The sequence below is a fragment of the Sinocyclocheilus grahami genome, unplaced genomic scaffold (genome assembly GCF_001515645.1).
Source record: "Sinocyclocheilus grahami isolate Dianchi unplaced genomic scaffold, SAMN03320097.WGS_v1.1 scaffold2.1, whole genome shotgun sequence".
Lineage (NCBI taxonomy): Eukaryota > Metazoa > Chordata > Actinopteri > Cypriniformes > Cyprinidae > Sinocyclocheilus > Sinocyclocheilus grahami.
This window is the reverse complement of record NW_015505181.1, coordinates 2,019,052-2,034,510: the sequence shown is the minus strand read 5'-3', so window position 1 is coordinate 2,034,510 and position 15,459 is coordinate 2,019,052. Positions and strand designations below refer to the sequence as shown.

Here is a 15,459-nt window from a genome sequence, read left to right as displayed (position 1 = left end):
TAGTTTTGGTATTGAGGTAAAAGTTACCTTGCATTCGCTATATAACAGTGGGTGGTGGTCACGAAGATGACTGAGCAAATTTGATGCATTTCCCCCTTTTGCAGCTACTTTCTTCTTGCAAGATCAGCAGACAGGGTGACCGTCCTCGATTAAATTGCCTTCAGGACTCTTGTAAAAGCCAAAATACGACCAGACCACCGATTTTGGTCCTCTTAGATGGCTGAAAAATCTCCCGAGCGCTGTCACTGCCTTCCGCCATTTCGTCTCGTGCAAAAAAAACAACAACAACACTGCATGCTGCTTCTGTGTCAGACTGATGTTGGCTGGACAGGATTTACCGCGAGTTTTCAAAAGCGCGATAATCAAACACGGTTTTGATGATAATTACATTTTAAACGGTAATACTAACCGTCAGTGCATTTTATCGTGATTTATCGTGAAACCGGTAATCGTTCCATCCCTAATATTGACCCTTTAACTACTGCCAGCTTAAACACCCTCTTAAAATAGTAGAAACGCCCTTTATCAGTTCAGGGTTACACTATACAGTACTTGCTTAAGTATATGAATGCTTCTAATCTGACATATCTCGTGACTTGCGTGAAATCTAATCATCTGCCTCAGGCATTAGCAGCTTAGATCCTTAAAATGTCACATTCATTTGTCTTATTGATCCGAGCTTGTGCTCTAAACACATGGTTTGTTGAATACAGTCTTCAGATGTGTGGCCAGTTACAGCCAGAGCCAACTTTCTTCTCAAACTCAATGACCTTTTTTCGTTTTCAGAATGACTTAGGGCCTGCATGCAGACTAAAAGAGCACATGCGTGTCTCTGTGCTCTGGCGGCCCGCAGATATAACAAGTACGGTAACAGAAACTGTCAGGCAGGCCAAAAACTTCAGTCTAAATCCAAACAGTGCTCTGAAGCTTGTCCTGATACCGAGCTGTCTGGATTCCTTTCAGCAGCACAAAGCGCTGGCGGTACAAACCATCTGTCATATATGACAATATTTGTAAGTCTGTAAGTTGAATATGCCCATCACACAGATTGATTCTGAGTTGTGGATGAATATAAATGCCAGACAATAGCAGGGCTATTACCTGAAATGTGCAGCATTGTGCAGATAGCGATGACTCACGACCTGAGCTGTGGCTTAAACTCATGAGGGTTCAACAGAATATGCTTCCACTGCATGAATATTAACAAATATCAAGAGGAGTCATTGTCAGCCTTCATTTTCTTTGAAGGCTGAATACATAATGCACTATAAAGCTATTAGTAATGCATTTTTGGTTTCACAATTAATTTTAGCCACCATTATAATATAATGTATAGTGTATAGTATACTGTATAGTATATAGTATATATTATATACATAGCCATTCATGGTTACACATTATGCACTTAAATAAGGCATACAATTGAGTGTGTCACATGTTTTAATTCATTACATTATTTAAAAGTAGAACTGCACAATTGCAGGATTGCAGATGTGCCTACTGCTCTTCAGAAACCCTTATGATTCGAGTTTGGCTTTGATTTGTAGTGTATTCTGCAGAGAGAATGTACTGTCTGGGGATTTGGGTATGTGTTTTATGTATACTTTTAAAGGGATAATTCACCCAAAAAATGAAAATTACCCCATGATTTACTCACACTTAAGCCATCCTAGGTGTATGGCTTTCTTCTTTCAGACGAATACAATCAGAGTTATATTAAAAATGTCCTGGCTCTTCCATGCGTTATAATGGCAGTGAATGGGGGTCGAGATTTTGAAGCAAAATAAAGTGCATCCATCCATCATAAAAAGTGCTTCACATGCCTCCAGGGGGGGTGAATAAAGGTCTTCTGAAGTGAATCGATGCAATTCTTGCCATCCAGGTGCTGAGTCTCTCTTTCCTTCTGTTCCAGAATGATCCAGGTAGAGAGGGAATCAGCGGAGCTCCGGGCAGATGAGATTGAGAGTCGGGTGAACAGCGGCAGCATGGATGGCCTCAACGTGACACTGCGGCCACGCTCCTCCATCCCCACCTCCGTCACCGCCCTTTCTCTGGCCAGTTCATCACCTCCCGTTAGCGGCCGATCCACACCCAAACTGACATCCGGTTCAGCGGCCCACGAATTGGGCATCATGACCTTGGTGATCCTTGCTTCACATTGCAATGCTTTTATGTTGTGTTAACCCTGTTAAATCGCCTTTTTCTAAGACTGACAGCACTAAATCATCTGTCACCTTGCATTTTCCTTTGTCTCTTTCTTCCTGCGTTTAAACTGCCATTAAACACTTCAGCCTAGTGATTTAAGGAAACATCGCAGGCGAGTGGCTGTAAGTGTCTCTACATCTTTTAATGACTTCAGCAAAGATTTACTTGCTTGTGCTAATTCAGTGTGTGTGCATTAGATAGTGAGGATGAAAAACATGAACTTAATAGGTGACTAAGTATTAATGAGTTTGTGTTCAGGGATATGAGGGTAATGTAATTAGTTTTTTGCATGAGGCGATATCGAGCTGATTTTGTTTGTGTGTTTTTGTCCCAGTCCCCTGTGGAGGCCCGAGAGGACAAGACCACCATCAAGTGTGAGACGTCGCCCCCTTCCTCCCCCCGCAGTCTCAGACTAGACCAAATGAACTTCGCTCAGCTAACAGGAAGCCTTGAGGATGGCCGAGGGTAAACGCACACACAAATCCACAGACGGTCACGTCTCAGGTGCTAATAGATCCCTCTCTGATTGAACTGGATGAGACATAATTTTCCCAGCAGGCACACTTGAGGTGAGAGTGTTATAGGCAGAGATTTTCCAAACACACTCAGCTGCTCTTGAGACTATGGGTCTATAAACTAGTTAATTACTGTCAGTTTGCCTTTGTTCAAGTCATATGTGACCCACATTTGTTCTGTAATACTCCTCCAGGTGTGTCATGCGCAATACACCACAGACTTGTGAGCCAAGCAGATCTTAAATCTTTGAAAATAAGTTGATTATTGTAGGTAAAAAAAAGTGTTTGTCTAAACCTCATTCACATGTATTAATCTTTGTTAATATTATATATGTACTAATATTAATGTATCTGAATTAATATTAAATTCTAAAAATGTATTAAATTTTTCTATTCAATTAAGTTATACCTATAGCAGATCATTTGCTCTTTTATCGTTTTTAACTTGTATTTGTTTAACAGACAAAATATAAAATATGCTGTTTTCCATAGAGATTTTCCAGAAATGCTGTTCTTTTGAACTTTCTATTCATCAAATAATCCTGAACAAATGTATCACAGTTTCCACAAAAATATTAAGCAGCACATCTGTTTTCAACATTGATAATAATAATAATAAGTAAGCAATGTTTCTTGAGCAACAAATCAGCATATTAGAATGATTCGGCTTTTGAGTCATGGGACAAAATTACATTTTGAAACATATTAAAACAGAAAACAGCTCTTTTAAATTGTAATGATATTTAACAGTCATACTTTTTACTTTATTTTTAATCAAATAACTGTAACCTTGGTTAGCACAGGAGGCTTCTATTAAAAGCATAAAAAATTTACTTGCCCCAAACTTTTGAATATTATATTTTATCAATATAACATAGACATTATATATTTTATCAACGTAATATAGACATTTAATAATATTTATTAGATAACATATTATTTATCATGTATATCATATATTATATGTTATGTCAGGATTTGAACCTAGGTCCACGTTTAATGCTAAATAAAAACATCAAAAATAAAATCTCTGTAAACTTACTTATACTAAGAATTTCAAAATTATTTTCCAGTGGGCAGCATCGTATTTAGCCATCATATTGTGCTTTTAATTATGTTGCTCCAGGTGTTCTCTCCAGAGCATCATCTGCTATTTAAGCTCTGTGAGGTTTTAGCTGTGTGTGATGTTTTATACGGCTAATTTTAATGATGAGCTGCCATGGGTATTGTCGAATACAAATCACACTTTTGTATTCTGGCTAATTTAATTTAAATAAGGCATTCAGACGATGTCCTGCACACTCAGACTAATACACATTGACTTGAATCAAAGCAAGAAATCAAGCCTGATGTGCATTTTTTCAGTCTCTCTCTGTCCTTCCTACTCCCACATCACTGTTGGGGATATATACTGCATCTCAGAGCAGCCCAGCTCTATCAAGATTGAATGCTTTACACAAATTTATGGTGATGTCAGGGGAGGAGTGATTTCATTACAATTGAATTGGCTTCGATAGAACCAAATAAGAGTGCAGGAATAACGAAACATTTCTCAGCGAGGCAGGCAGTTAGTCTGATTAAAAGATTACAAACAGAAATGATCATGCATGTTATACAGTGTGAGGCATTGTTCACACACCTTTTTTAAATGTTTCGGTGCACGTCTCTTTAAATGATAATGAGCTACTGCTCACCCCACCTTTCTCTTCCGTTTTTTGTGTATTCTGTGGTGCGTTACCATCAAAAACAAAACCAATCCATTGCATCCTCAGTGGCTCTGATGTCGGGAGAAAATTAAGACTCTTGCGTTCACTTTTACATCCAACTACAAAACACCCGCATTGCTTACGATACGTTGTTGTCGCTACAGCTGCTCGAGCGGGGAGAAAATGGAAGACAGCTAACAACTGGCCGAGGGCGGAAGTATGTTAACACGGGACAGTCCGTCACCGGTCGTAGGCGGGGCCTAAGCAGTATGATGTCATACTGCTCAGAAATTCAAAACGACTTGATAATTGAGACTTTGGTTTTTTGGGGGGATTAAAAAAAAAAAGGAGTGAATGGATTTTTATCATTGTAGTGATAGTGATGCCTATCATAAGTGATGCCTTTAATCTAGCAGTTATTAAGGGCACCAGGCCTCACCACTGTTACTGTTTCTGCAGGCCTTAAAGGGATAGTCCACCTAAAAATTTAAATTTTTTATCATTTACTCACTCTCATGTCAACCCAAATCTGTATTCTGCAGAACACTAATGATATTTTGAACACTGTTGGTAACTAATCAATACTGAATTTTTTTTGTACTTATAATGGAAGTTAGTGGGTACCGAAAATGTAATAAGCAACATTCTTCAAAAAATGTTCTATGTTCCACAGAAGAAAAAGTCATTTAGGTTTGGAAAGTCATGAGGGTGAGTTAATGATGGCAGAATATTCATTTATGGGTGGACTATCACTTTAAGATGCTTTAAGTCACACAATGTCTCTCTTTTTCTCACTTTCTCTTTCTCTCTCTGCTTAGGGGCAACAAAAAGAAGGGCATAAAGTCCTCTATTGGCCGTCTCTTTGGCAAGAAGGAAAAAGCACGTTTAGATCAGCCTTTGAGCAAGGACGGCCAGGTGACGCCACCTGTCATTCCAGGTATCATGAAACAAACACATACACACATTCCATGCAGGAAATGTCTGGTTTTCAATACCTTTACAGAGATCTAAGCAAATGAAGGTTGCATACTCCGTAACTAACTGTATTTTAATATGTTGTGACACGTGAGATTTCGAGATGGTCATTGGAGATACCATGACCTTGAGCAAACTGGGCACACAAGCAGAGCGAGACCGCAGGATGAAGAAAAAGTAGGTCTTCTCTGCTTTATCACTCTGTGATTCTCACTCATATAGATCCTTCACCCTGACGCCCATCAAATCACCCTGAGACATTCACTAATCTGACCTAATCTAATCTATTACCTAATTACACAGTTCAATTAAAGCAAATGGCCAATCAATTGGATGGCAAAGTGCCATTTCCTGCAGATAAACAAGTTACAAATAACGCTTAATAGTAGACTAATAACATGGCCTCATTTAAGCATACTTTACCATCTTGTAGAGCATGTCCTCATCTTATCTCTGTCCCCTGACCATTAGCGTGACAGAAAAAATAGGTTTCCTTATTAGCACCTGCCATGTGGATTTGTGTGTGTGTGTGTGTGTGTGTGCGTGTCCATTTTGGCACTGCTCTAAGAACAAAATGAGCTTCTTGTTTGGGTGTTAGAAGAGGAAAAGAAATTGGATAGCCTATCTAATAAAATAGATGATGTTAGGAGAATATCCTAGTGCTATTCTCCAATACAATGAAAATAAGTTAATAAAAATGTATAACATTTATTAAAAATTTTTATAAATATTAAAAAATAAATTAATAAATACATCAAGACCTGAGTATTGGCTGCTGAAAATTCAGCTTTGCCATCACAGGAATAAATTACATTTTAATATAGATTAAAACAGAAAATATTTCACAATATTAATGTTATTACTAGATTTTTTTTATCAAATAAATGCAACCTTGGTAAGAAAAATAAATCTTACAGCGCTCAAACTTTAAAATGTCAGTGTAAATAATAAAAAAATATTATATTTTATTTATTTATTTATTTTGATTTGATTTGAATCTAGGTCCACTTTCATGCTAAATATAAACTATCAATAACATTAAAACATTTATACATTTTAATGACTCCATTCTTTTGAATGGTAGTGTATATCAGCCAGAATTGATGTTAAAATCCCCATATTGTTTAACCACTTCACTGTATGCTTCATATGTTCAGACTGATGTGAGTTTGATGTGACTGGGGTTATATTTCCTCTAAGCTCTGACCTTTCTTTGTCTGCTATCAGACATGAACTGCTGGAGGATGCTAGGAGGAAAGGGCTTCCTTTTGCTCAGTGGGATGGCCCAACTGTGGTCTCCTGGCTCGAGGTACAGAGACATCAGACACCATCCCTCCCACTGTGCAGTAATGAGCACAGCACTCATGATCTCCATGATTATAATCACACAAATCATGGGGGGGGGGGATACGGATAACAATAATTATGATAATTACTTACTCGCTCTGATGATGATGGAGATAATGAAGATGCATCTTGACGGTCTTCTCTCTGACATCCTCCAGCTGTGGTTGGGCATGCCAGCTTGGTACGTGGCGGCGTGTCGTGCCAACGTGAAGAGCGGCGCCATCATGTCAGCACTATCAGACACGGAGATTCAGAGAGAGATCGGCATCAGTAACCCACTGCATCGGTTGAAGCTGAGGCTAGCCATTCAAGAAATGGTGTCACTGACGAGTCCGTCAGCTCCCCTCACCTCACACACTGTAAGAGCTCTGACCTTAAACTGCTCATTTTCACATATACAGTCTCAAACGGAAAACAAATATGAATCATAAGTTAGTCAGTGCTAGTCCTCTGTCATTGTCTCATTGCTATGGTTTAGAGATAAATTTATTTTATTTTTAAATAATTATTAAGAATGAATTAATTATAGTAATTTTATAAAATCATAATATTTTTGTATATTAATTATTATTTTATAATGAAATAATCTTCATGACAGCAATTTGTGTAACAAAAATATATTTAATATATTGTTGTAAAATGTATTTTATTATTTTAGAATAATAATTAATTAAAATAATTGATACAATTATAGTAATTGTATTATTTATTTCATTATTATTTTAATCATTATTTATATACAGTAATTATATAAAAATAAAAAATATATAAAATTAAATAATCTGTATTATAATTTGTGTAAAATATATATGTAATATATTGTTGTATAAATGTATTTTATTTTATTTAGCATTATTAATGTACAAATAATGAATTATTTATAATTATACAATGTATAGTAATTATAATCATTTAAATATAAATGTAAGAATTTTTTAATGATTATAAAATAAATTATAATCTTTGTATAATAATTTTAGTTATTATTATAATTATTATTTAAATTTTTTGTGAAATAAAATAATTATATAAAAATAATTGTATTAATTAAATCATCTTTATAATAATTTTGCTGAACAAAAAAATATAGATATAAAATATATTATGTTTTATTTAAACATTAATAAGTTATTGGTGATTTTGGTCCTAATTCAGGTTAAAATAGGCATCTATACACCTATTACATACATTGAAAATAATTGCCTTGGGGGTGTTAGTAACATGACTGCCAACTGGACCAACTTGCCTTAAAGGGATTTTGCTGTAAAGGTGTTTATGAGGACTGTGCCATTTGTGATCATTTATCTGTGTGTGTGCCTCTTTGTCTCTGTTCAGTCTTCCGGAAATGTGTGGGTGACCCACGAGGAGATGGAAAACATGGCATCCTCGACCAAAATGGTTAGTCCATCTGGGTGACTCCCTTGTGCCTGCGGTGCCATGCATATGCCACGCTTCCGCAGCCCTCACAACCCCCAGCCTGTTGCCCCTGAATCCACCCCCATCCCCCCCAAAGAGTGCGCTTATTAAACCTTTTTGCATGTTTCTGTGTGATTGTTGTCCTGTCGCTTTGCAAAATTATTTCATATTTAATCGCATTTGCAATAAATGTTACCTAGTAACAACCACAGACGCTGTTGCTTGGTGTGCACTTCATCTACTCTGACTGGACTGAGCTTATTTAGCTAGAAGAGTGCATTGTTAACACTCTCCTCTGTGCTCTAACACGCTGACTGACAGGAGAATGATGAAGGAAGCTGGGCTCAGGTGAGCCTTCCAGTGACTTCTTTTGTGTGCTCTTCACTTTCTTTTAAATTTAAAAGTCCGTTATTAGCTTGGTATGTTTATGGCGTAGGAAAAAAAATTACAGTCTTTGTTAGATTTTCAGAAAATTCTAATTTGGAATGGAAATTTCTGCAGTTGTACTGTATATTTGACCCTGGACCACAAAACCAGTCTTAAATGTCAATTTTTCAAAATTGAGATTTATACATCAGCTAAAAAAACTGAATAAATAAGCTTTCCATTGATGTATGGCTTGTTAGGATAGGACAATATTTGGTCGAGATACAACTATTTGAAAATCTAGAATCTGAGGGTGCAAAAAAAATCTAAGTAAATCACCTTTAAAGTTGTCCAAATGAAAATCTTAGCAATGCATATTACTAATCAAAAATTTAGTTTTTATATATTTACGGTAGGAAATTTACAAAATATCTTCATGGAACATGATCTTTACTTAATATCCTAATGATTTTTGGCTTAAAAGAAAAATCTATAATTTTGACCCATACAATGTATTTTTGGTTATTGCTACAAATATACCCCAGCGACTTAAGACTGGTTTTGTGCTCCAGGGTCACATATGTAAGGAATACAATGATTTTGGTAAAATTGGGTAGTTATGATCATGATCAGCAGTTATGATGATATTACTTTTTATAGGCCAAAATGCATTTTTAAATTATTATATTATTACAAAATATTATTAAAAATAATGAATTATTATATAATAATAAATTAGTAATATTATTAACACTATGTTACAATTTAGTATTATTTTATTATATAATGTAAATGTATATAAGAACTATAAATATTATTTTTTTTTATTTTATAAAATAATACTAATACATTTATGGGTCTCTGTGTAAGATAGAATTAAAATGAATGAACTAAACCCGTGTAAGATTCATTTGATAGAGGCACAGTAAAATAATATCTCTTTTCTTTCTCAGACACTAGCATATGGTGACATGAACCATGAGTGGATTGGGAACGAGTGGCTGCCCAGTCTCGGCCTGCCTCAGTACCGCAGCTACTTCATGGAGTGCTTAGTGGATGCTCGTATGCTGGACCACCTAACTAAGAAAGACCTGCGGACACATCTCAAGATGGTGGACAGCTTCCACCGGTAAATGATTGCAGTGATTGCTCATTTTTAACAACCTCAGTGTGAACCAGATTTGTATGGAATGCTATATTCATTACATCCCGACAGGGCTAGTTTGCATTATGGCATCATGTGCTTAAAAAGGCTGAACTATGACAGGAAGGAGCTGGAGCGAAGAAGAGAGGATTTTCAACATGACATCAAAGGTATGAGAAATTATCAATGCACTCTCTGGATTCAATACTTCTAAGTTAGGAAGGGAAGAGCACTATCTAGTGGCCGTACCTGTTATCTGCATTTTGGTGGCAGGAATGCATGAGGTCAACAGCTCAGCTTTTTAGTGTCAAATCCATTTAAAGGGGCGGCGCCTGGCTGAACTTCAGCATAACACATGAACTTGACACAGCTGTCATAGCTTTTTTAAATCTTTCATCTTCATTGCTAAAGACACACGCACCAACTGCTTAAGACACACACACGCACACACACACACACACACACATAAACAGATTATGCACAGGATTGTACAAACAGAAAGCAGGCTAGCCAGCTGTGCAAAATGATCACACTCCACATATACTGTTACCTAAACACAGATATTTCCAGTACTGTTATAAACACAGACCCCTTCGAAGATTCGCTTCATTAATGTTTTCTGCATGGGTTAGAGGTTGTCTGATGAAAGTCTTATATCACAGAGTCATTTTAAATCACGGAAACTGTATATCTCAATACATGTTGTTGAGAATTCAATATTTTTATATGTTTTATAAGAGTTCCTTGAAGTATCCTCTGAGATTTTAAGTTAATATTTCAATCATGTAATGACACATTCACATTCATGGTTCTCTGATAGAGGTCAACAGCTGAGCTTTTTAGTGTCAAATCCATTTAAAGGGGCGGCGCCTGGCTGAACTTCAGCATAACACATGAACTTGACACAGCTGTCATAGCTTTTTTAAATCTTTCATCTTCATTGCTAAAGACACACGCACCAACTGCTTAAGACACACACACACACATAAACAGATTATGCACAGGATTGTACAAACAGAAAGCAGGCTAGCCAGCTGTGCAAAATGATCACATTCCACATATACTGTTACCTAAACACAGATATTTCCAGTACTGTTATAAACACAGACCCCTTCGAAGATTCGCTTCATTAATGTTTTCTGCATGGGTTAGAGGTTGTCTGATGAAAGTCTTATATCACAGAGTCATTTTAAATCACGGAAACTGTATATCTCAATACATGTTGTTGAGAATTCAATATTTTTACATGTTTTATAAGAGTTCCTTGAAGTATCCCCTGAGATTTTAAGTTAATATTTCAATCATGTAATGACACATTCACATTCATGGTTCTCTGATATCGGTTAATGGTCACATGACATGCAAGTTAATAGAATATTTAATGTTTTTTAAGTAAGTGTTTTAGTTTGACTTTATATACTTTTTGGATTTTTTCAATTTTGACAGTATCGCAGCCCACATTATTATTATTATTATTGTTGTTGTTGTTGTTGTTGTTGTCTAACTGTGATTTACAAAAATGTATACAGAAATTGGTGTTGTAAATTACAATTGTACTGTAAAATATAATATTATAGTAATTTTATTTTAAAATGCAAGTTACCATACTAATCTTGACTTTCAAACATTAAAACCTTCAAACATTTCAAATCCTTTAGTTTTTATTTTGTCGAAATACCGAATATTTACTTATTTTATCTGTGTAATACTCTAAACTTCTGCCAACAAAAATGATGAAAATTATGCAAATATGTAAATAAAGTGAACATAGCACACATTACGTTCCTAAATGCATGTTGAACTTGCAGCACATGAAGAGATGGAGTTTGCGACATTTACTGTGAAGCTTAGACACAAAATACAGTGCAGCGTTTCACTTTGAGATATGCAGATCATCAGATTACGCAATTTTTTTAATTCAGTCACTGCATTTTCACTATGCTATAATAAGATCTTTGTACAGCTCCATTTACTTGTTTTAATTTTACATTGGATACCACCTTTTCATCAACTCACAAACCCCCACAGTTCCTTCACAAATCCTCAGGGGTTCGCGAACCCCCGCTTTGGAAACTGTATATGATAGAAATATTATAGCTCTATATTGGAACTTGAATCAGTTTAATATGAAACCAATGAGCCATTTTGTGTCTAGTTGAGGAAATAGCAAATTCATGTACTGTTGTCTCTCCCAGATACCCTGGTGTGGACCAATGATCACGTGATGCAGTGGGTTCAGAATATCGGTCTGAAAGAGTACAGTAATAACCTGCTGGAAAGCAGTGTACATGGAGCTCTCATTGCCTTGGATGAGACGTTTGACTTCAGCAGCTTGGCCCTCATTCTACAGATCCCCATGCAGAACACTCAGGTGAGGAGCACACAAATGTTAAAAAGCTGTTTAAAGGTCCATACCTGCTTGCCATGTATTTGATGTATTTATAAATTGCAAATTGGAGTTGCAAATTGAATCTCGTTTGACAAATCGTGCAATGACAATAAAGTATTAATTCATTCATTCTTGGGGAGCACTTATTTGATGTTCTAGCATAGAAAACTCACTCAGCTGATATGGAGGTTCAGCATACTGGGGGTCTTTCCAAAGTCCTGTATCTCTGTGTCTTCCAGGCCAGGCAGATTCTGGAGAGGGAATTTAATAACCTCTTAGCATTGGGAACGGATCGACGCCTGGAAGAGGTTGGTGAACATTTGGATTCTGGTTGAATTTCAGCTAAAAAATTCTGAATTTTTTAGAGGTCACTAGAAGTAAATTTGTCATATGCACTCTGTGCAGTCTATTTACGTTTGTTTTCTAATGAAGCCAAAAGTATGTAGCTAAAAACTGTCATGGTAATATAAATAATGATTTTTTTTTTAACTGTTGTCTTTTGAATCAGTCGTTTATGACTACTGGATACTGAAATTTGATTGGGTGGATTTTCATCTATACATCAGGAACCAATCATCTGAGCCTAGGCTGTGCCTTGGCAGTAGTGGGACCCAAACCGCAAGACGCAGACGCTTTTCATTGATAATTTGACTAGCATATTTATGTATCTATCTGTGTAACCACTTTTTCTTTAAAGCATACAAATGCAAATTTTATAATAAAAATGCAAAATGGCATTAAAAATGTATGAACAACAGTTGCTTTTACATTTGCGAATTGGGAGTGCTTGTCTGCAACCAGAGCCTTCATTGAAGTAGCCAAGATTGCACTGCTCATCATTAATGCTGACATTTGTTCCCTCTAGAACGAGGAAATTAGCTGTGATACTCACTTCTCTGTTGCCATATGTGACCCTGGACCACAAAACCAGTCTTAAGTCGCTGGGGTATATTTGTAGCAATAGCCAAAAATAAATTTTATGGGTCAAAATTATTGATTTATTTTTATGCCAAAAATCATTAGGATATTAAGTAAAGATCATGTTCCATGAAGATATTTTGTAAATTTCCTACTGTAAATATATCAAAACTTAATTTTTGATTAGTAATATGCATTGCTAAGAACTTCATTTGGACAACAGTAAAGGCGATTTTCTCAATATTTAGATTTTTTTGCAACCTCAGATTCCAGATCTCGGCCAAATATTGTCCTATCATAACCAACCATACATCAATGGAAAGCTTATTTATTCAGCTTTCAGATGATGTATAAATCTCAATTTCAAAATAATTGACCCTTATGACTGGGTTTTTGGTCCAGGGTCACATATATGAAATAATACAGATGTTGGAGCAGTCAGAGTTTTGAACAGTATCTTAACCCAGTTATTGTGATGTCATCCCTTTCAATAGAGTGACGACAAGTCATTCCGAAGGTCTCCATCGTGGCGTAAGCGCTTCAGGCCGAGGGACGGCCAGGGCCTGGGTATGATGCCAGGGTCCTTAGAGACTCTTCCCGCTGGCTTCCACCTCAACACCATGTCCATTCCCCCCTCTATGGCTGTACCCAAGAAACAGCTGCAACCAGAAGGTAGAAAGGGGGGCAGGGTGTTTTACAAGGTTGAAATGAGTTCAACATTGCCATTAGCACATTGCTTTTTAATGGTTGCAGTACAGTACTAACAAGTAGTGCCATTGCTAACATTTATACAGTAAATCATAAAACACTCATTGCAAAACACGTATGCATATTGACTGTAAAAGCATGTGTTTAAAGTAACTAATATTAATGGCACAGGTCAGGGTCCTTCAGTTTGTCACTGCATGTTTTCTCCCTTCTGTGTCTCTGTGGTTCAGCAGCCGGTCCCCCGGCCCCGCAGAGACTAGACCCCTCAGCTGTCAGGACTTACTCCTGCTAACTTGCTTTTACTAATCACTGCACTCACACTAACAGGTAAGCTGTTCACTGCAGCCTCTCAGCTCAGGTGAAGATGTTTAATGATGCTCAGATTCATTTCTTGGTTTATTTTTTTTTATTTATTTTTGTTTTAGTCCAGTACATGAATGGTCAGTTTTCTTTTCAAGTGTATGAATGCAAAGCTTAAGTAGCATAAACATCTGTAAAACAGAATTTAATGAAAGTTCCAGGCAACACACTGGGAGCCACCTAGTAACCAATCAGAACATCATCTGCTATGCTGCAACTGCATAGCAGCAGCCTAACATCCATAAAGAATATCCTGGTTTGGATTATTGCACTCCATTATTTTACTTCAATTTTCAATGTCCCTTCATTTATATTTATTCAGTCTCATGGATTACATGAACATGAACTCATGACCGCTTTTATTCAAGTATATATTTAGTTTGTGTGATTATGAGGTATTTAAATGTCACATTTTATAATTATGACTTCACTTCATTTCCCTGCCAGTGCATTCCCACTACCTGTACGGACATATGCTTGCGACCTATCGAGAATGAAATGTGCCAAAATCTGGGGACACGTTGAAAGGATGAGGGAAGGGTTAACCTTCCCCTGTCCTGAACAACAACAGAGCTTTCTTGGACACCGTGCAATAGAGGGGGACAGAAAGATGAACTCTGAGCGCATGGAACACATAGCAGCCGTTAAGGAGAAATCTCATCATATCAGTCGTTTCCCAGTAATCCCGGTTATATAGTCTTCGTGGTGGTCGTACTTAACTGGTGTACTTGGCCCTGTAGTCTGTCAGTGCTAGTCTGCTCTTTTGGGTGTGCCATTGGCATTTTACTGTATAAGGCTTTCTCCCCTTTGGTTATGCAAGATATTAATCAACTTCTCTGTATATATGAAAAACAGAAAATTATGCTATTATGTTTTTTATGGAAATATATATCAGACTTGTATATGGAGATGAATATATCATGAATTTTAAAGTCTCAGTTGTGACTGTTTCCTGTCGGTTAGACAGCTCCGTCTACTAGAATGGTGTTGTAATCAATGTCTTACACCAGTGAAGACGGGAGAAATGTGTGTTTGTGTTCACATCAGCAGTGCTTATCTACATAATTCACTTCCAGGACTTTAAGATCGTATAAAGCCATGATGCTAAATACTGTCGAGCATCAGGGAAAGCAATAGACTTCAGTTCACTTAGCATCAGGAGAAAAAAGATTTCCAGCATGTACTGTAGGACCTGCGAATAAACATGTGTTCCCTTTCAGTCGGTCACTACAAGTCACTTCGTGACCAACGAATTGGGATCTTGCCTAGAGAGACCAATCCACTTCGAGTGTAAACTAAATGAGCCGATGCACATTGGCATGTGATAATTGCATCCAGCTGCCGCTGATCACAGCGTGAGCATAAAAGGGCAGCCAGTGCAACGCATACCAGCTTTTCGCTTCGGAGCCG

General features: G+C 36.8%; 1 protein-coding gene across 1 annotated transcript in view; it reads left to right on the top strand.

Moving 5' to 3' along the window:
* Positions 1 to 15,212, top strand: part of LOC107553310 (liprin-alpha-2-like) — a 115,701-nt gene extending 100,489 nt beyond the window's left edge. Inside the window, exons 14-29 of the mRNA XM_016235536.1 lie at positions 1,913 to 2,141; positions 2,292 to 2,327; positions 2,540 to 2,670; positions 5,245 to 5,363; positions 5,497 to 5,578; positions 6,629 to 6,710; positions 6,907 to 7,107; positions 8,084 to 8,146; positions 8,486 to 8,512; positions 9,484 to 9,659; positions 9,747 to 9,844; positions 11,870 to 12,045; positions 12,303 to 12,371; positions 13,476 to 13,653; positions 13,920 to 14,016; positions 14,497 to 15,212. Coding sequence (XP_016091022.1) covers positions 1,913 to 2,141; positions 2,292 to 2,327; positions 2,540 to 2,670; positions 5,245 to 5,363; positions 5,497 to 5,578; positions 6,629 to 6,710; positions 6,907 to 7,107; positions 8,084 to 8,146; positions 8,486 to 8,512; positions 9,484 to 9,659; positions 9,747 to 9,844; positions 11,870 to 12,045; positions 12,303 to 12,371; positions 13,476 to 13,653; positions 13,920 to 13,981 — 1,729 coding nt within the window. The 3' untranslated portion in view covers positions 13,982 to 14,016; positions 14,497 to 15,212. The remainder of the gene's footprint in view (positions 1 to 1,912; positions 2,142 to 2,291; positions 2,328 to 2,539; positions 2,671 to 5,244; positions 5,364 to 5,496; positions 5,579 to 6,628; positions 6,711 to 6,906; positions 7,108 to 8,083; positions 8,147 to 8,485; positions 8,513 to 9,483; positions 9,660 to 9,746; positions 9,845 to 11,869; positions 12,046 to 12,302; positions 12,372 to 13,475; positions 13,654 to 13,919; positions 14,017 to 14,496) is intronic.
* Positions 15,213 to 15,459: the final 247 nt, after the last annotated feature.